General features: G+C 40.7%; 5 protein-coding genes across 11 annotated transcripts in view; 2 read left to right on the top strand and 3 right to left on the bottom strand.

Annotated features, from left to right (window-relative positions):
• The window catches only part of LOC128874271 (MAP7 domain-containing protein 1), a 166,231-nt gene extending 158,606 nt beyond the window's left edge, over positions 1 to 7,625 (bottom strand). For 2 of the 5 annotated variants that reach the window (XM_054118852.1, XM_054118863.1), the window contains exon 1: positions 7,538 to 7,598. In XM_054118852.1, the coding sequence (XP_053974827.1) occupies positions 7,538 to 7,583 (46 nt within the window). In that variant the 5' untranslated portion in view covers positions 7,584 to 7,598. Of the gene's footprint in view, positions 1 to 7,537 lie in introns of all 5 variants that reach the window. The other 3 variants (XM_054118858.1, XM_054118844.1, XM_054118854.1) reach the window with 3 other exon arrangements.
• Positions 7,626 to 8,425: 800 nt separating this feature from the next.
• Positions 8,426 to 11,209, top strand: LOC128874281 (acetyl-CoA acetyltransferase, cytosolic). Its single transcript, XM_054118876.1, has 8 exons — positions 8,426 to 8,574; positions 9,049 to 9,170; positions 9,392 to 9,504; positions 9,678 to 9,877; positions 10,003 to 10,232; positions 10,310 to 10,498; positions 10,561 to 10,723; positions 10,788 to 11,209. Exons 1-8 carry the CDS (start codon positions 8,436 to 8,438, stop codon positions 10,904 to 10,906), a joined length of 1,275 nt encoding a protein of 424 aa, XP_053974851.1. The 5' UTR covers positions 8,426 to 8,435; the 3' UTR covers positions 10,907 to 11,209.
• On the bottom strand, positions 11,179 to 13,864 carry LOC128874283 (U7 snRNA-associated Sm-like protein LSm10). Its single transcript, XM_054118878.1, has 3 exons — positions 13,632 to 13,864; positions 13,442 to 13,559; positions 11,179 to 11,595 (listed from the first exon to the last, which is right to left on the bottom strand). Exons 1-3 carry the CDS (start codon positions 13,769 to 13,771, stop codon positions 11,428 to 11,430), a joined length of 426 nt encoding a protein of 141 aa, XP_053974853.1. The 5' UTR covers positions 13,772 to 13,864; the 3' UTR covers positions 11,179 to 11,427.
• On the bottom strand, positions 11,452 to 13,423 carry LOC128874280 (5'-nucleotidase domain-containing protein 1). Its single transcript, XM_054118875.1, has one exon. It carries the CDS (start codon positions 13,167 to 13,169, stop codon positions 11,688 to 11,690), a length of 1,482 nt encoding a protein of 493 aa, XP_053974850.1. The 5' UTR covers positions 13,170 to 13,423; the 3' UTR covers positions 11,452 to 11,687.
• LOC128874274 (excitatory amino acid transporter-like) lies at positions 13,551 to 19,074 on the top strand. 3 transcript variants are annotated; one of them, XM_054118869.1, is made up of 10 exons: positions 13,551 to 13,573; positions 16,245 to 16,436; positions 16,503 to 16,590; positions 16,702 to 16,900; positions 16,969 to 17,179; positions 17,240 to 17,521; positions 17,632 to 17,865; positions 17,938 to 18,132; positions 18,208 to 18,342; positions 18,409 to 19,074. In XM_054118869.1, exons 2-10 carry the CDS (start codon positions 16,363 to 16,365, stop codon positions 18,617 to 18,619), a joined length of 1,629 nt encoding a protein of 542 aa, XP_053974844.1. In that variant the 5' UTR covers positions 13,551 to 13,573; positions 16,245 to 16,362; the 3' UTR covers positions 18,620 to 19,074. The 3 variants fall into 3 exon arrangements, with proteins under 3 accessions (XP_053974844.1, XP_053974842.1, XP_053974843.1); XM_054118867.1 differs by lacking the exon at positions 13,551 to 13,573 and adding an exon at positions 15,765 to 15,926; XM_054118868.1 differs by lacking the exon at positions 13,551 to 13,573 and adding an exon at positions 15,952 to 15,974.
• The last annotated feature ends 37 nt before the right edge of the window (positions 19,075 to 19,111 follow it).

Genomic DNA, 19,111 nt, shown 5'->3' with positions numbered 1-19,111 from the left:
ATCGTGCCAACAACTTAGTCAAGCAATGCGTCAAGAACGCGTGCAGGAAGCGCGTAAAAGTTGACGAATCTCGTTCCTATTTCTGAGACACGCGACACCTGGACGAATTCGCGACATCGCCAGCCAGGAAATTACTTCGTTAACTCGAATGAAATACGCAATTGGAACGATCAGATCCGATCAGTCGTAACCGAACAAGTTGGAAACTAATTCTAAATAAGTTTAAGCACGATACAAACGACTTCATCTACCCCGTCGTGCCGACTATAATTATCGCGTGTCTCGGATACGTAGACCGGCTCGTTCGATTCATCAACTCTTATTCAGCTTTCCCTAAATACATCTTGCGTAATGCTTAGCGTCATCGACGCGTGACGCCCGGAATAGTAAACCCAACGAAATTGTCAAAATTCTGGAGAAAGTAGATTCTCGACGCTTCACCCTTTAGGGAGGAGGACCAGACGACTTTCACGGGGCCCAAGGCGAAACGATTTCGTTCCTAGGAAGAAATCGGATGTGTGGACCGATGGCATAGAAACCGTCGCGGAACCACGGCGTTTAATGTCCGCGACGTGTGAAAACGTGGCCATAAGTTTCGCGAAAGATGGACTGCGCTGGACTTTCCTCCAGCGATTTCTAGCGAGCACAGATCGCGAGAGATCTCATCAACTGCATACCGCATGATCCACGTGCGTTACCGTGGAAGGAAAGTTCCGGTTAGTCACGTACCCGGTGTGACGCATGCGCCAATTTAAGCCCTAATAAATCGTGCGAACGGACACGCGGCCTCGCTTCGCTCCTAACCAGAGCCTAGCGGTTCTTTTCAGCTTTCCGACGAAACGCGCCGCGATCGCGCTACCGTCGTTGATAATTATCTTATCTGACGAGACACTTCAAGGGACTGGATGCTATTTACGCGAAACGGAACGTTGAACGTATCGCGCGAGGACGCGAAACTTTCGTGGCACCGATACGCGATGATGATCGCGATTTCGCGATACCATTTCGGCGTAGCGGTTACGTAAACGACGCCACATCGCGACTGAATTGTTCGAATAATTTTATACATTTTTTCGTCGTTTTATATCTCTGTTCAACCTTTCCGCTGGTACTTCAAGTATTCTACAAATCGCGTGTATGCCAGGCGTTTCGCTAATTGGAGTCGACGAATGTGTTAATTGGAACGCGCTCTCGAAGAAAAAGCATATTATAAAATATTTTTATAAAATGATAAGGGTAGTAAACGCAGCTGGATTTCTCATTTTCACTTTGTTTTTTTTTTTTACGTAGACCCCGATGTTGGCAGAGGAAGCATTTGTTTGAGTGTTATCTCAAGGTCGTGCAGATTCTAATATGCTGCTATTCCGACGGATCGAGCATTACGTAACCTCATGTTTACGGTAGTACTTATCCTTTCAGCCTCTTGGAAATTCACAAGTCCTAACTAAAGTTGTTTTATTCCGCGTTTGTGTTACCGTACATATTGTTGCTCCAAAACTTGGAGTACGCTCCGACTGCAGTAAATCTTTAAATACATGTGCTTGTTTCACTGAAGATTGTAAACACTAATGGAGCTATGAATATTCATGTCATGGAACCTGATCGTTTTTTGCTACTTATTCGGGCAACGGAGATAATAATCCGAACGAAAATTCAAGCCAAAGAAACCACGTGGATATCCTTGGCTTTGTGTTTTAAAGACAGGTCACGCACAAAGATTATTCTCAATAGCAATTTAGTCGTATTCAATGAAAAAATTAACATCGATTTATCGTCCGTTACAGGCGGGCTGATCGATAGAGAAAGAAAAAGACGTCGGAAGAAAAAAAGGACCCACGATGGAAGTTAAATGCTCCATCGTCTGTGTCTACCAACTGGAAAGGTCTTTTCCCCAGCTGGCAACGCGCTGTCTGCAAAAAGAGGCTGTTTACATCCAGGGAACGTAAACACGTCGGGTTTTTTCTATGATCATATCGAAATATTAAATCTCGAGTAGTTTGACGGCATTCCGGCGAGGTTTCGAATCGAATCGACTATTCGGAGTAGACGCGCTCGTTCGAAAGGCATCCAAAGAAGAGGCAGGATCTATTCAACGAGCCAAACGCCAATTGGAAACTCGCGACCGAACCGAGGAAGAAGTTAGGAGAGAGTCGAACAAGATGCGCGAGAGAGTATGCAAATGTTGCAGTAGAGATTATTAACTCTGCATATGTAACGGGTAGACGCATCCATAAGTAAAAGGTCGTCTCGCGACGTAAACGCGAGCGTCTGGTAAAATCGAGGAAACGACGAAACGACGGGCAAAGACAAGCGCGACTTACTGCTTCGCCATTGTTGAAATGGACTCCGTACTCGTAATGATCATCGCGATCCCGAGTTTCGCTTTTTTTTTTCTCGCCACGGTGAGGAATCTTCCAGGAACGCCTGGCGAGGCAGGAAACGGCGATGATCGAAAACATGGTCGGTCGATGATTACGTAACGGTGTTAAAATAATTAGTGCGTATTACATGGTGCAGCGTTGCGGCCATAATTAGTGGTCACCTCGCGGAATGAAGCTCTGGTCTCGATCGAGAATGCTCTGAACACGACTAACAATGGTATTTCGATGGAACATTGTACTCCAAGTCGTAAATATTATATATTATGAAAACAATGATAATGTTGTCTAATGCAGTTACGATGCCTCTTAACGATTACGTCGAACGAATAAGAATTTACATTCGGTCTGGAAAAGTGAACTTGGATGGAAAAGTTTCGTACAGCATTTACAAAGTAGACGGAAGGGAACCAGTCGGAAATTACGGTATCGATTCACGTATACTGAACTATGCATGTGGAACTACACCACGTATCCGCGGACTGGCGCTTATCAATAGAACGGGACGATTCGTTAAACGACGGGTTAGAGCTAGAGCCTGCCCTTTGCCGATTCAGTGTCGCGCAAATGCCGGCCAATTTAAAACGTTCTGCACCCTTTTTTGTTTATGACATCGCCGTCGCGAACGAGGAACCAACAAATCACACCGAGGTCAGCACGTCATTTGGCTCATCCTGTTTCGACTCCCAAATACATCAAAATCGAAGCGAAACTTATGTCGCCTTTCGTAGAGAAGAACCTTGCCTGCCAACCCTTTTCGTTCCAAAACAATAATGCACCGTTAGTCGACGCGGTTCTATGCCATCGCTAATAAATAAGTGCAACCTACTTAAAATATCCTCGTCATCTGATGCAACTGCATTCGAGAGCTCGTAGAGCATCCGCGCGAGAGAAATCGCTTGATTTTTTAGACGCCGAAGTGCTTCGGTTCGCATACTTTTCCAACGAATTGGTATTTCTTCGCGACGAAAATTGATGTATCTTTAAAGTATTATAAGTAAACGCGCAGAGGTTTGGATAGCTACCATCGGCAGTGTTTGAGAAATAAAAAAAAAAAAAAACGATAACAGCGTTGTTCGGTGTATCCAGGCACCATTTGCACGGTATCGAAGGAAAATATAATTATGAAACGTTCGGTGCGTTGATCTCGTTATTACGAGCGCTTACACGATGCATATATGGAACAGCAAATAGAGCAGATCGACGAGGAATATCTATCGCGGCTTCGTTTATTGACGCCACGTCGCAAGAGACGTCACGTTTACATTGTAATACACAGTCGTGCGCTGTGCTCGTTACACACCCGCTGTTCTAACGGGTCTGAAGACATTCATTCAAGCAATAATTTAACCCTTAGACGAACACGCACGTCCATTTCACGTGAATTACGGAACGAGGCATGTAACAGGCCTCGGCGAAAAAGACCCGTGCGTCGAGTAATTCTAGCATATATTAACATCATGTAAGTATCTTTTCTCGAGCTACGATGGCCAAAATTTTATTCGAGTAACGAATGACGAATAAAGTCAACGTACAGCGATTTATTCGAGACGTTTCATCCATCAACGATGTAACGAGCTCGAAAACGTTGTTACGTGTAATAATGAATGCTCGGTGGCTACATGCACGAGTTACCTTCATTAATATTAATGCGTTCATTAAATAGAGGACGGATTAATTGTAGATCACTCGTTAAAAGAAATAATATTATTCACATATAAATATTACGTATATAACACACTGAATATTTAACCGACCCTCAGGCGTGCATTACTTAATTTCGGTTGAAATATGTAAAGGCGCAGAATAAAGCGATTAAAAGGAGTATTACCTAAAATGGCTGGCACTAATTCAATTAAGTCAACGAGTTCTTAACGAAATAACGAGGGCTCGGGTTCCTGCAGATCCTGGGCGGTCGGTTAAGGGTTAATAACTCCACGGTTGTCCCGTGGAAGGATATGGATTGACCTACAGACTCGCGAGACGTAAATCAGTCGAAATTTGTTATCTCGGTTGCTAATTACAATTTAAAAACGAGAACACTCATGGTATCTTTCGTTGCGCCGGAAATAAAGAATTTACATGGCGGCTAATAACAAGCCTATTAGCAAAATTGAGAGCAGCGTCGAATCATAAACCTGCCGGCCTTATTTTCGCAGTGTGTTGGTGCAGGCTGACCGAGCATCCTACGTCGATGCATAGTCTGAAATGGAGGACTATTCTAGGCGCAAACGTTCCAGAAACGCGTTTATGGTCCCTCGGCAACCGACGTCTGAATTCGGATAAAATCGAAGACACGTGCATTCGCGGACGAGCAGAAATGGCCGACTTCCTTCCGTTAAAATTCGTCCGAGCGTGTCTAATGCCAGCTGGCAAGTATGATCGTGAAACGCACACTAACCGGACACTTTGAATTACTTGGGTACTAAGCAAAAAGAAAAAAAAAAATGATCGCGCAAGTCTTCTAGGCACTGTACGATCTAAGACACGCGTAACACTCCGTGCATGAGGCTTTAAAATACCAGTGTAGAACCCGAGGGATCCAAAGTATCTTCCACTACTCACACTTTGTATCTAGATACCAATTTCGCCATCTGTGTGCAGTGTAAACGAAACAAAAGCTCCCGACGACTCCGTTAAAACGGAAAAATGGAAAAATAAGAAGGAACCTGTAGCGGAACAGCTGCGATTTCCAAAACGAGTGATGCACACGTGCGGCACACGTTGCTCTAGGGCTACGCTCATTCGCAGCGCGCACGAATAAACTACTAACCGAGGAATATTGATCCACCGGTCTGCATAAGATCGCTATCGTCGCGATGTTTCTAGAATATCGCCACAACCGGGAACTCCTTGGTTGCTCCCGAATGGATTAAACGAATATCAAAGAAAGAAAGAAAAAAACGTTGAAAAGAATTGGAGCGATAGTCACGCGAGGTCGGGGCGCGCCTCGACTCGCGATTCGCGCCGAAATGAATTGCTAGATACCGCGGAATGCCCTGCGAACCGATGTTTAAAATCACCGCGAGTCATCCACGGGAAAATTTTAATGAAGACGTATGAGGAACTGGTTCGACGTGCAGCGAAAGGTACAAGCACATCGCGTACAGGACGCGTCGCATAATACCGGAGATGCATGTAACGGAGTTAATCGCATTACAGTGGCAGGGACGATCAGAAATCCCGATTGATCGCTCCGCGACGCTGCTCACCGCGGATAATCGTCACTGGTATACATAATTTACCGATAAAACGTCACTGACGTCGTGGTAAAACGGAATCACCATTTTACCAACGGTAACTTTATTTTTAGTTGACTCCATAAACTATAAAGTCACCTCTAGGGGTGGCAAACTGATCTCCAATTAAACAAATTAGTGGGACATGGTTTTATTAAAAAAAATTTGTTAATAAAATTATTTTATTTATTTAAGTTTATTTATAAAAGTTTGGTATTGTACACTTCTCATCATAATATTAGTGTCATTTACCAAATCAGATTAGATACCGAAATAAAAATGATTAAATGAAAACGATTACAATGGAAAGGGGTAAAATTATTATTCCTGACGACTCAATGGACGAAATGAACTATCTGAAAATCTTTCTAGTTGGGTCTAGAAAAAAGTTATTTTCCCAACAAGACAATGACCCCAAACATATGGCACGTATCATGGAGCGATCTTTATATAACACTCCACTGTGTTTAGCAACACAGACCTTTAATGTCCTGAGACAAATACGATACTGTTGGAGGTCGCTGGACGATTGTTCGAATTGTTTACACACGTAGGACAGAGTCACGTGTCACCGAACACGGTAATTTCGGAGCGATACAGAAACAAAATTAACAACGTCGAAACACGTATACGAATAACGTAATTCCGAGGAACAAATTCCACGAGGCGTGCAATAGCAGAAGAACATCCGACGGTGATTGATCGTCATCGATATTTCTCGCACCGGCAACGATCTATCGTGGCACATGTGTATTTATTACTTGACGACCAGAGTTCAACGTTACCCCAATAATTCCTACATGATTATCTAGGTAAAACATTTCTATTCGAGTAATCTATTCTGAGTAATCTACCTATTTGTGTCGAGCATGTGATGTCAGTATGGTTTGAGTAACGTTTACAATATTTTTGTGTGATACGTAATTTCGGAGTACCGCAAAAAAAAATAAAGAAAAAAATCACGTGCAACGCACAAACCAGATGAAAATCACGTAAGAGCACACCACCCTAGACCACTAACACGGGCGTGCAAACGCGAAGAATTGTTTTCTCGTTTACATTGCTAGTAAATATTTATTTGCCTGGCCCGTTTCGGGAAGAAAAGGTTACTGGAATGACGAACATTTGATTCGTGAGTCAGGCATACGAGTTTATCTAGATAAAGCGTTATCATCTAGATAAACAATGTGCCTAACACTGCGATGACGAGTACTTAGTAGCGGACACGTTGAACCTCTCTCGTGCAACATCGCCACGAACCCCGTGGTCGACGACGTTCGAATGCCGCCGATCGGGAATCCGTGGGCAATACAAGCGCGCGCGCGCACTCGTGCACATACGGCGGCAACTAGAGCGTAGGTGTTACACGAATCAGCCGGCAGTGAATTCGCGGTAAGAGATAACGGTAATCTCGAGCAGAGGGATTACTTGAGCGACGGTGCGAATTGCAAGGCCGTCGGCGTATGACCTTAATGAGTAACGAGCATAGCGCTTACGCGGACACACGAGGAGCACGATGTATTCTGTCTGCTGCTCGCACGTACCACACGCACGCTGGCTCGCGAAGGGTGTCGTGCAGCCGAGCGTGTGCACCGTAGCCCTGTCAAAAGGTGGCATGTTTGACACTGCTCGCGACTGACGTCGCGTTGACAGGTGTGTCCCTGTCACCTGGGGTTAGGTTAACCAGCCGCGAGCAACGTGAACGTTGCGAAAGACACGGAAAATGGGCCCGATTCGTTGGTAGAATAGCGACGATTTTCGCGATCGTTCCTCCTAGACACCGTGCGTGCAGATGGCGTGATTTTTATGCCAATTACGGATCACACCGGTTATTCGTCTACACCGACGCTCTCGCCGTGCATCGTACCTCGATTCCACGCAACAATCACGACAAGTAAATCGAACAATCGCAATAAATACCTCGCTTTTCGACGAGCTCCGAAATCTCCTCCTTGTTGTCGGCCATCTTAGCACCAGTCACTGTTCACAATGCACGCTGGGTAAAAACAAACGAGCACCACCACGCCGCCACGATTGGTGGTTCAACGCCACCTGTACGCCGTATTGGAAGTCAACCAACCGGTGACGTCGTCAGGGACGTATCGACGTATCGATTAATAAAGGCATCTACAGGGACCATTGACATTACTCACAAATTAATGGTAATAGCGTGAAATTTTCATTGCAACGATACACGAAATCGACATTTTTTTCGCGTGAATATAGGACTGCTGCTTTGATGAATGCGTGGTATTGCGCATTAATATATTTTAAGCGTTTATTTCCATACAGAATGTTGGCAGTAGCGTAATCAGCAATTCTAGGATCCATGTGCTGATCTGTAAAGATCAAACTCTGTAAAAGAAAAGTTAATTCTTTCCCGAAATATCGTACTACATTAATAAAAAGAAAGTGGTACTTTTAATTTTTCAAAAAATGAATCAGCCGAACTCGTAAAGCGATATGTATTAGATTTAACAAAATTTTTGTTTAAAATACTGCAGAACCTATGTCTATAAAATCATCCATAATTAAAAAAAATGATCAAAAATTAACTGTTATTACGTTTGTTATAAAGTCAAAACCCTTCAGATTCAGAAACCTGCCTGCATTGCACATGTCGCACTCCCTTAGTTGTCCAACTTCTATGGAGAAAAATTTTTTTTATATTTTTAAAGTGGATGTAATTATACTTGTATATAAAAAAACTAGACGATAATAATATACGTGATTCTGTAAGCGAAAGAAAGTAACTATTTACATTTTGTTTGACACACTTTCATTAAGCCGTTACTGTTACGTGTCGTCAGCGCTTCGAATGCTACATATTTCCGTTATATGGGCTCGTGGCGGCAGTCTTAGTTCAGTTTTCCGCAAGATTGGACATAATTTCCAAAGAATTTTTAATATGAGTGATACCGACGTTGTGATTGTGTCAGCAGTGAGGACACCCATAGGTATAAACTTGCATTTAACAAGCATAAATTGTTTTAACAATCGAAAATACCTGCATTCGTTCTATATACTTAATAATCCAGTTTAAAGAATATCATGTAAACAGTAAAATTTTCAATTCACGATCAGTCGTGTGTCGAGTACATTGACACTGTCATGCATTAAAAGGAAGTTTAAGTAATATATTTTACCTCCATTCTCATTGTAGTCTAACAAAGTAATAATTTGTTGATTTTGCAATAAATCTACCCATAGTCTTCAACATCACATGCTTGACTGTTAACAATACTTTTGCTTATTCAATTAATTTTCATTTAAAAGAAGAACATTCTATTTTTTTATCATAAGTCCGATATACTACTAGAAATATTTCTTTTTTGAAGTATCACATGAAAATCAACTTGATAGAAGTTTAATAACAATTAAACTTTTGCACTTTATGTCAATTACATTACGATATATTTCATTTTTTGTAGGATCACTTTGTGGATCTTTGTCGTCATTAAAAGCATCAGAGTTAGGTACTATTGTTATTAAAGAGAGCCTTGCAAGAGCTTGTCTTGACCCTACAGATGTTTCTGAAGTTATAGTTGGACAGGTAATTTAAAATCATGACTTAGTACCATGATTGACAGCTTGCTTAGATGATCTGGAAATAAATTATATACGATCAGCTTTTTTTGTACATATCATAGAGTAACAATACTTGCACACGACTGTGCAGATAACATTCATGAATAATCTATATTATGTTAACTAGTTTGTACAAGTACTGCTAATCTAAACTTAAGGTAATGTTCATAATACATTATATTGAAGGTATTAACTGCTGGTCAAGGACAAAATCCAGCAAGACAGGCAGCAATAAATGCAGGCATTCCTATAGCTACTCCATCATATGTAATTAATATGCTATGCGGTTCTGGTTTAAAGTAAATATGAAATTCAATACCTGTAGAATATGATATCTTGAGTGGAAAACAACATTGAATTTTTAATGTATCTTTATCTATGCACTCCTTATAAATTAAGATTGGTCTATATAGATGTAGAATAATACAATTTTTCCAATCTATTTAATATTTAAACAAACTTAATTTTTTAGAGCAGTTATGAATGGTTACATATCTATAAAAGCTAAGGAATGCCAAATTGTTGTAGCTGTTGGTCAGGAAAGCATGAGTCTTGCACCACATGCCTTACACCTTAGAAATGGTACAAAACTAGGAGACACTAGTTTTACGGATACATTAATATTTGATGGCTTGACAGATGCATTCCATGGAATTCATATGGGTCTAACTGGTACACAAATATTAGTAATTAAAATGCATTTTTTCTTTAATGAATTCTTCAATTATGCTGAAACTGTAATTAAATGCAAATTTATAAACCGATATATATTTATCTGTGTAATATATTTTTTGTAGCTGAAAATATTTCTAAAGACTTTAATATAAGTAGAGAAGAACAAGATGAATTTGCAGCTAAATCTCAGCAAAAAGTAGAAGCTGCAATTAATCAAGGCTATTTTAAGAAAGAAATTATTCCTATAACAGTGCCTACTAAAAAAGATACTATTATAGTGGATAAGGATGAGTTTCCCAAGTTTGGGACAACAGTTCAAAATCTTCAAAAATTAAGACCAATATTTTTGAAGGTATGGATAATGCTATTTTTTATAAATAAAAATATTAAATTGTAAAGTGATTATTTGAATGATTATTTAATATTTAGAATAATGGTACAGTGACTGCTGGTAATGCATCTGGAACAAATGATGGAGCAGCAGCAGTAGTTCTTATGTCAGCAAAAACTGCTACTGAAAAAGGACTCTCTCCAATGGCTAAAATTGTGGCAATGGCACAAGCTGGAGTAGAACCACGTATTATGGGCGCGAGTCCCATTCCGACAGTGGAATTAGTCGTTAGTATATGTTACATCCTAGCACAGTATGACAATAAAATAAATTTGAATAAATGTTTCAGTTGAAAAAAGCAGGATGGACCAAAGAAGAAGTAGATTTATATGAATTGAATGAAGCATTTGCAGCACAATCGGTAGCATGTGTGAAGACACTTGGTTTAAATCCTGATAAAGTTAATATAAATGGAGGAGCTATTGCTTTAGGTCATCCAATTGGCGCATCTGGTAATTAAAATATTATTGTAAATATATTAATTTTGTTGCTATATTTATATTTTTCATGCCATAGGTAATAGAGTTTTAGTAACTTTACTTCATTCCTTGGAAAGAACTGGTGGAAAGAAAGGTGTTGCAGCTTTATGTATTGGTGGTGGAATGGGAATTGCAATTGCTGTTGAAAGAAAATAACAAACACTTCAACTAATTAAACTCATTTATACTATGAAAATTAAATTTTGTTGGCAGTTGTGCATAACTGTTTTGTGACGTAACAGTATGTGGTGCATCAACCACACATGCCTTTCATTATATTTTCTAACTAAGGTAAAAATAATTTTGTATCAAAAATTTGTTGAATTATTAGACATTTATATATTATCGTAACAAAGGTCAATAATTACTGTTATGAAATATATATAAAGGTGTAGTTGTGTATTAATAATATATGTATAATTAAAATATCTCTCTTAAAATAAATCTGTTTTAATTTTATTGATTTACATATTTATTTTAAACAGTATATTTGACAATTGTACTTACAATTTATATAAAGTATTTGCTGTTACATTAAATTTGTACCGAATTTTATGCAATGTATGTCTATATGAAGTTATTTTTATACATCGAAAATAAACATGTAAATAAACGCATTATAAAAATACGAATAATTTGTTAGTTCATTTTTAATCCCTTTCACTATCGTTGGAAACTTATTTTGCCTTCTTTTTATCTTCCAAAATCTTCTCTACCATCGCACGCCCTTCTTGTTGTCTTTGCTCCGAACGTTTCATTTTAAAAGTTCGTTTATCATCTTTTACTATCTTCTTTTGGTTGTACAAATGTCGTAACTGTTCCTTTATAGCTGGTATAATACGTATCTTAAATTAAGAGTACATTATATAAACATATAAAGTACACATATAATAGCACATCAATAAACAATCTTTATATCTCAAAGAAATTTAAGAGCTTAAAATGTTGATATACTGAGCGGTACAGCAGGATAATATCCATCATAATTCTTTCCATCTTTACTAAAACATGGATAAGATTCCCCTAATGGCTGTTGAGTTATTAAATCTATCTCAGGTATGCAAAGTTTTGCATACTTTTTTATAGTAAACCCCCATAACGAATCCACATTAACTTTAGAATCTTTTAAACAGAAATAAGAACCCCAAAATGTTGAATTTAATATTTTTTCATCTGGATGTGATAATCTTTGATGAACCATTCCTTCAGACATTTGTTCCTCTATTACAGCCACTGTATCACATTCTACACGTGCATTTGGTACATAAATATCTTGTACAAGATTATCACCAATATATATACAACGAGGATTACTCTTTTTTGATAGACATCCAAGAAATTTAACAAGTCCTTTCCAATTACCCTGGCTATATATCCCACCCTGTTTCAAATCTTTACTTTCTACCACATCACCCTCTTGATAATTTGTCAGTTCAAGAAATGGACGTTCATCTGTAAAAAAGCCAGGCTTTCTTGCATAACAAATAATAATATCAAATAAAGATTTCCAGTCTTCTCCAAGAGCATAGGTAGCAGTAAAATCAACAAAATCAATATTTGATCCAGTAATAAGAAAAGTAACACGTTGTTTCTTTAGCTCCTGAATCCAAGATATAGTTTCTGAACTGCATTTACGTAAATATTTAACAGGATCTTTTGTTAAACCATGAAAGAAGCACCCTCTATCTAGTTTAAAATGATCCTTGTTGTACATTTCAATTAATCCATCTAACATATCAGGCCAAACGTTATAGACATCCAAGGGTCCACCTTGTTCTTCATCAAGAGTGTCTATTAATTTTGCAAAAACAAGAGATGATGACATGTCAAAGTAGTCTAACGAACTTCTCATTTTCATAGATACCGGACCATTCCATGTTGACAACATATCATTGCAAAAGGCATCTGTAGCCTCCCATTTTTGATCACAATATATTTCTTTAATTTCTTCCACACTTAATAAACTAGTTCCATGACAAGCTCTGTGAATTATTCCATCTGCACTTATTCTAAGTATATTTCCTCTTTCAAAGTCAAAGAACAATCCTTTTTGCATGAAATCTAAGTCTTTGTCATTCAATGGCCTTGATAAATATTTTGTACTATATCCTTTTTCTGTTACTAGATAATTAGCTAAAGTTTCATACATCAAATGTACTAAGTTTGTCACATTATAACGTAAGAGTGTATTGTCTAAGTCAAATCCAACACAATCATAATCAAGAAATTTCAAAGTATTTGTGTTTGCTTGCATCGATGGGGCAAACGACATTCTTGTACAATAGTGTTTAACACTTACTGAAGATGTTAAAGAATATGTTAAAATTCTTGATGTTTCACAAGTTTTAAAGTTCAAAGTAATCTCTTCCCTTAAACAAGATTTTAGAGACTTACTTAGCAAATGCTGAATTCTTATCATATTTGAAAGAATAAAAAACAAATATGAGTACACATTTTATCTGTAGGCAATCAAACTATAGACAACGTTATTTAAACGACGTTAAAATCAAGGTAAATTTTCACTTCAAATTATAGTCAATAATGTACAAGCAACCTAGAAATTCGAAAGTACCTAGACAACGTACGAATGACATTGAGATTTCGTTATTCTCTTCGGACACTTGTTTATACACAATAATTGAACCCTTTATACAAAAATAAGCCCGTTCGTAATATTATCAAGTTACTTACTTCTGGTGGTATGTGAACGAAGCGAATATTTCTTGCTTGAACAAACAACAGGTCATAATTGTACGAATCCCCCCTAGGATCGGTGAAGACACAGTTTCTCATTACGATATTCATCTGGCTAAAGCAATAAAGGTAAATACTAAACTGCACTATACCGGTAACAAGAATAAAAACACTCAAAATCACTTACGCATCTGCGTGCTCTACTGTTCCGTAAACTGACGCTTCATTTCGAAGGTCAACGGTTGTACGTTCATTTTCAACAGCTTTCAACAAAATTGAAAGACTGTTAAACAAGATATATCTCTCTCCTTTCGACTCCAAATCCATGGTATCATACAGGAGATATAGAATGGACTGAACATCCAACAGATGAATGCATCACACGATTTTGAGCCTCTTACCATTCTGATGTAAAATCCAACGTTATCGATTCAGAATGGAATAAGAATTGCAGCAGTACTTTTAGCGTAATAAAAATTACAATCCTATTACTGGTATAAATTAAAACGAACTATCATTCTATTTCATTTATAAATAAATTCAAGTTTCGACTTATGTACAAAACACGCGCGTTCCCAGATGGTAATGAATTGAACTGCCATCTAGCGTTGAACGGACTAAACTGATCGTCAAACCTATCCAAGTTGCTAACGAAATAGTTACCATCCGCTTCTTTGGCTACAAACTTGGACGTTTACCCGCCGAGGGCGCTGATCGTCGATTTTAAAATTAATTTGATTTGTTCACCGCCAAATGTCTATTCATTTAATTAAAATACAATTTGAAATACGAGTTTCTTCCTACTCGATAAATAAATATGCACTTAATAATTAGCAAGTTTTACGCAACTTGTCCAAAGAAATTAGGCTTTTCCCTTCGAGCACAGTATTCGAATCATGATCAAATAAAGATTTTTAAGCTACAAGTAAAAGTCTACTTGATAAGGAAATCGAGGAGGATTTTGTTCACCTACTGAAACATTGTTTTCAAGTTCAAAATAATCATCTCCTCGAGCATTCGTCAAACAACTATTTTAGTAATTGAAAAAAAGAAGATGAACCCTCGAAGGATGCGGAGCTCCCTTAATCCGTCCCCGATTGAAACATCACCAACCGTTCGATACTAGAGTGCATGTATTCTCTTATTGGCAGAGTGCACGATCCACCGTGATCCCAATATTAGTCTACACGTAGTCGTTGCTCACAGCCATTATTACTGGAGGAATTAGGTTACCTCCCAACGGATATACAAAGGGGCCCTACAGATTGGACCGTATCCTACATACCTTCAAAATAATCTGCTGCGAACGTTTCAAATGTGATCTGTATCTCTGATCGATGCATCAGACCGCGGATCGCTGTCGACGAATTAACGCAAAATTTGCATGCCTGCGGGATGACTTTCGAATGTTGGCCAAGGCTGCAAAGAAGATGGTCCCTCGTTAGAGTCATCGTTCAACAAGGGAGCCAAACGAGCGTCGCCCACCTTGTTCCGTGTAATCGTAACTCATCTTTCAGGCTGGTAATGACGAGCAAATCGCGATGTTGTCTTTTATTCGACGAAACGAGTCTTCTAAGGGGCACGTGCACGCCTGCACCTACGTACAGTTTACACCCACCGCCCTTTCTCTCGGGCGTACTTTAGCTGGGAAGCGGGAACTCGTTAGCGAGCAACAATTTCTCTCCTTTCTACCTGGGTCAATCATATTTCACGAATGATTGTATCGGTTAAAGATCAATGAAATACGTAGTCCATTAAAAAGTTCTCCTCGATCTCGAACGCACAAAATTAGCTGACATTTAGGATTCGATTTTACATAAATTATCACGTATTTCAATTTCAAATTTTCATGTAACGTTGGAGAACGTTGGAGTATCTCAGCCAAAGGATACGGTTCACACGTAAAAGTCCCGGTTAGTACGATCCATGGAAAATAGAGTCGCGAGAGCGTCAAATATCTTAAATAAATGAAGAACACCTCGACGTTAATGGTTCCAAAGGGGGCCCAGACGCTAAGGGATGAAGCGCTCGGGTTCTCTGATTCGCAGCAATTGCGGCACCGTGGATCCAATAGACGACGTGTCTATTTCTATGAAACGAACTCGCGCGCGATGCACATTTGTCTCCCTTCTGCTTATTCAGTGCCGTGCGACCCGTTGTGCTGAGTGACCTCTTCCTGTAGCCCGTCGTCTCTTTCGCTCCTCTTTGGAGCTGGTCTCCCTTTTCTCCTTCGGTGGTACCCGTCCCGCCCCCCTCGCGGCCTCTAATCAACTTCCTGGATGGGGCACATTATCTACGTGATGGCAGATCGTAACTACGCGATACCCAGCCAGGTCTCGATCGTACCGTGGCCACTCGACAGTCCATCGCGAGTAAAAGACCCGCCAGGATCCGCGGTTACGGATGCCACTTTGCTCGTCGCACGATTACGCGGTATCGGTGCAGTGGTCCTGCAACTGTGCGTCTGGCATCGCGGATTCAAGTGTGACCTCCTTCTGGAAATCCTTCTCGTCTCGACGAGGGGAACGTCGCAAGTGTCTCCCTAGTTACGCGACCAAATTGTTTGGAAGGTGATCCTTAATCTTCGGGAGGGAGGAGGAAAACTTGCACGATGAATCAGAGTGTCGTAACTCTCCAAAAGCTCCTTCCGAAGGTTCCCTTTTGGGATAGGAGTAACTTCGTTAAGGATCATCTCCCAAATATTAAAAATAAAGAAATTGGTCACAGCGCTAAAATGAGCGGCGTACCCCTCGCCAGTGTCGACTATCAAACGCACTTTATTCTCGATTTGTAAACGCAGATGTCACAGCGGTGAGGACCGCGGGATGATAGAGAACGTGTCCGCCGCGATCTTCCTCGTGCCCAGAGGGAGGCTCTTCGAGAATTCTTAAAACGACTCGTTAGCGGTACCAGCCACGATGTCGTTGATGCGACGCATATCCGGGGCCGTCGCGGTCCTCAGGGGCACCTTGGAGGTCAAGGAAGCCAACACGTGAGATTGGCCAAACTTTTGTTCGCTTTCGAGCAATCTTCCTCTCTTACCTGGTCCGATTTCCAGGTCATGTTCGGACGAGATCGAGAAGATAGCGTCCGAGGACGAGGTCAAAGCGCGTCCCCATATGACGCCGCTCAACAGATTGCAAGCGGTTCGTAGCAAAAGCTTATTTACACCCGAGCGACGACCTTGATCTCCTTTTCGCTAAAGATTCTCCAAAGATTCTCCTCGATCGTATCTTGACTCTGGAATCTAAACGCAGGTGGTAGACTGGATGGGGGAGAATATGCTTCTGATCTTCACGATCGGTGGCGTTCTCGTGGGCCTCATTCTCGGGTTCCTTGGTCGATTGGCCAGTCCCACGCCACAATCCATAACATTTATCAGTTTTCCCGGAGAACTCCTTATGCGGCTGCTGAAGATGTTCATATTGCCGCTCATCGCTTCTTCGCTCATATCCGGTGACTATGCGACGTTTCCCGTACATCCTCGCATGGTATCGTTCTATTCCGAGTTCTCTCTCTTTCAGGAATGGCACAGTTGGACGCGAAAAATTCCGGACGAATGGGAGTCAGAGCTCTGACGTACTACACCGTAACCACCATCCTGGCCGCCGCAGTTGGCATCGTGATGGTGTTGATGATCCACCCAGGTGATCCTAGGATCAAGTCCACGATAACCGCCCCTAAGACGGAGGACACCAAGGTCTCCACGCTGGACGCTATTATGGATATAATTAGGTATAACGCGAGAGCGGGGGAGTAACGCGAACGACGATCGGTAACGACTATCAATTTTAGAAACATGGTGCCGGAAAACTTGGTCCAGGCGTGCTTCCAGCAAGCGCAAACCACTTACGTAAAGAAGAAAGTGGTAACGATAGGGGGCACGAATCAAAGTGATTACGTCCTAGAGCCGACGTTAATATATAAGGACGGGACGAACGTGATGGGAATGATTATGTTCTGCATCACGTTCGGTCTTGTCGCGGGACAGTTAGGCCCGCGTGGAAAAGTGATGGTCGACTTCTTCGTGGTGCTGAACGAAATAATCATGAAACTCGTCAGTATCGTTGTGATGTGGTGAGCAGATCGAGTCGCAACTTAATTTCACGCTTGGTAGTTCCCATCGCTACGTCCATATACATGTGATTAGACGACGAAATGTGGGCTCGAGTCTTAATGTCACGCAGGTACTCTCCGTTCGGAATCATGTGTCTGATAGCTGGCAAGATAATGTCGATCAACAATCTGGCGGCGACCGCTCAGATGCTGGGTCTGTACATGATGACGGTTATCCTGGGTCTATTGGTGCACGCTGTGATCACGCTACCGCTGATATTTTGGCTGCTTACCCGACAGAACCCAGCCGTGTTCTTCAGGGGTATGATGCAGGCTGTGGTCACAGCCTTGGGAACGGCGTCGAGGTAGCAATTGATCCCGCAAATACTTTTAAACTCGTTTAGATCGCGCGCTATACGCTCCCCGATGGTTTTCAGTTCAGCAACTTTACCTATAACGTTCCGTTGCCTCGAAGAAAATAATAAAATCGATTCACGAGTGACTCGATTCGTGGTGTCGGTCGGGGCTACGGTCAATATGGACGGAACAGCTCTTTACGAAGCCGTGGCTGCGATTTTTATCGCCCAGATGAACGGAATCTCGTTAGGAATAGACGAAGTGATAACAGTCAGGTTTGTATGCGCTTAGGTTGGCCCAACGATCGGTTCAAGTTCCATCGTTCATCCGTATGCTTTTTGTCTTTGTAGTTTCACGGCTACCTTGGCCAGTATAGGAGCGGCGAGCATCCCCAGCGCTGCTTTGATCACGATGTTAATAGTGCTCACATCTTTGGGTTTACCCACGAACGATGTTTCCTTGCTCTTCGCCGTGGACTGGATGTTGTGAGTTTCCGTTGCGGTTACTCGTTTCGAATAGATCTTAATTAATATATTTGCTCGTGCTTTCAGAGATCGAATAAGGACCCCGATAAATGTCCTGGGCGATGGATTCGGAGCTGGAATAGTTTATCACCTGAGCAAAGACGAACTCGAGAAGATGGATCAAGAACGGAAACTAGAGAGTCTCGAAAAGGGGACACCTCTCGAGGACATTCCGGAGAATTGCCAGCACGAGAGTGTTGCACCTGCTCCCGAACAAAGTTCCGAAACGAAGATCTGATTCGCGGGAATACCGATCTTCTTTCGTGCGCTTCTTCCAACTTCTCGAACAACAACGTAAAAGAAAATTGTGATCGCCCGCTACATGAAATTTATCAACTTAAATGATAACGTTCTTGGTAAAATCGCGGTTAGTGCATGTCAACTACAAAACAATATCGGGATGTATCGTTGACCGTCAGTTCAAGATATAGGAATTAAACGAAAGTTAAATGTAATATGTTCTATTTTTGAATTTAAAGATTTCATTTGTTACGAGATCAATGGAGTATCGCTTGTCGATTTATTTAGTTAAACGAGAAAAGTGCTTGAAGCACTTTAAAGATGTGTTCAGTAATTTGTTACACATTAGATCATTTAACTTTAGGGAAAATGTAGGATTTTATAATATTTTGTTTACAATGTTTGTGTACCGCATGTATGTGAACATAAAAATAAATATAGATCGAAGTATAATTGCTTTGAAAATTTATTTGTTTACAACGTGAACAGG

The sequence above is a fragment of the Hylaeus volcanicus genome, chromosome 3 (genome assembly GCF_026283585.1).
Source record: "Hylaeus volcanicus isolate JK05 chromosome 3, UHH_iyHylVolc1.0_haploid, whole genome shotgun sequence".
In the NCBI taxonomy this organism is placed as follows: domain Eukaryota; kingdom Metazoa; phylum Arthropoda; class Insecta; order Hymenoptera; family Colletidae; genus Hylaeus; species Hylaeus volcanicus.
Note: the sequence above shows the minus strand (reverse complement) of the source record. Positions and strands in the feature narration are given on the sequence as shown.

Bases quoted from the DNA above. Each gene is read 5' to 3' on its own strand.
- LOC128874281 (XM_054118876.1), top strand. From the start codon at position 8,436: ATGCTACATATTTCCGTTATATGGGCTCGTGGCGGCAGTCTTAGTTCA. The intron at 10,233-10,309 runs GTATGGATAATG...TTTAATATTTAG, and splicing joins TAAGACCAATATTTTTGAAG to AATAATGGTACAGTGACTGC. The intron at 10,499-10,560 runs GTTAGTATATGT...TAAATGTTTCAG, and splicing joins TTCCGACAGTGGAATTAGTC to TTGAAAAAAGCAGGATGGAC.
- LOC128874280 (XM_054118875.1), bottom strand. From the start codon at position 13,169: ATGATAAGAATTCAGCATTTGCTAAGTAAGTCTCTAAAATCTTGTTTA.
- LOC128874283 (XM_054118878.1), bottom strand. From the start codon at position 13,771: ATGGATTTGGAGTCGAAAGGAGAGAGATATATCTTGTTTAACAGTCTT. The intron at 13,560-13,631 runs GTAAGTGATTTT...TTATTGCTTTAG, and splicing joins ACAGTAGAGCACGCAGATGC to CCAGATGAATATCGTAATGA. The intron at 11,596-13,441 runs GTAAGTAACTTG...TCTTAATTTAAG, and splicing joins TCGTTCACATACCACCAGAA to ATACGTATTATACCAGCTAT.
- LOC128874274 (XM_054118869.1), top strand. From the start codon at position 16,363: ATGTCGTTGATGCGACGCATATCCGGGGCCGTCGCGGTCCTCAGGGGC. The intron at 17,180-17,239 runs GTATAACGCGAG...TATCAATTTTAG, and splicing joins GCTATTATGGATATAATTAG to AAACATGGTGCCGGAAAACT. The intron at 17,522-17,631 runs GTGAGCAGATCG...AATGTCACGCAG, and splicing joins GTCAGTATCGTTGTGATGTG to GTACTCTCCGTTCGGAATCA.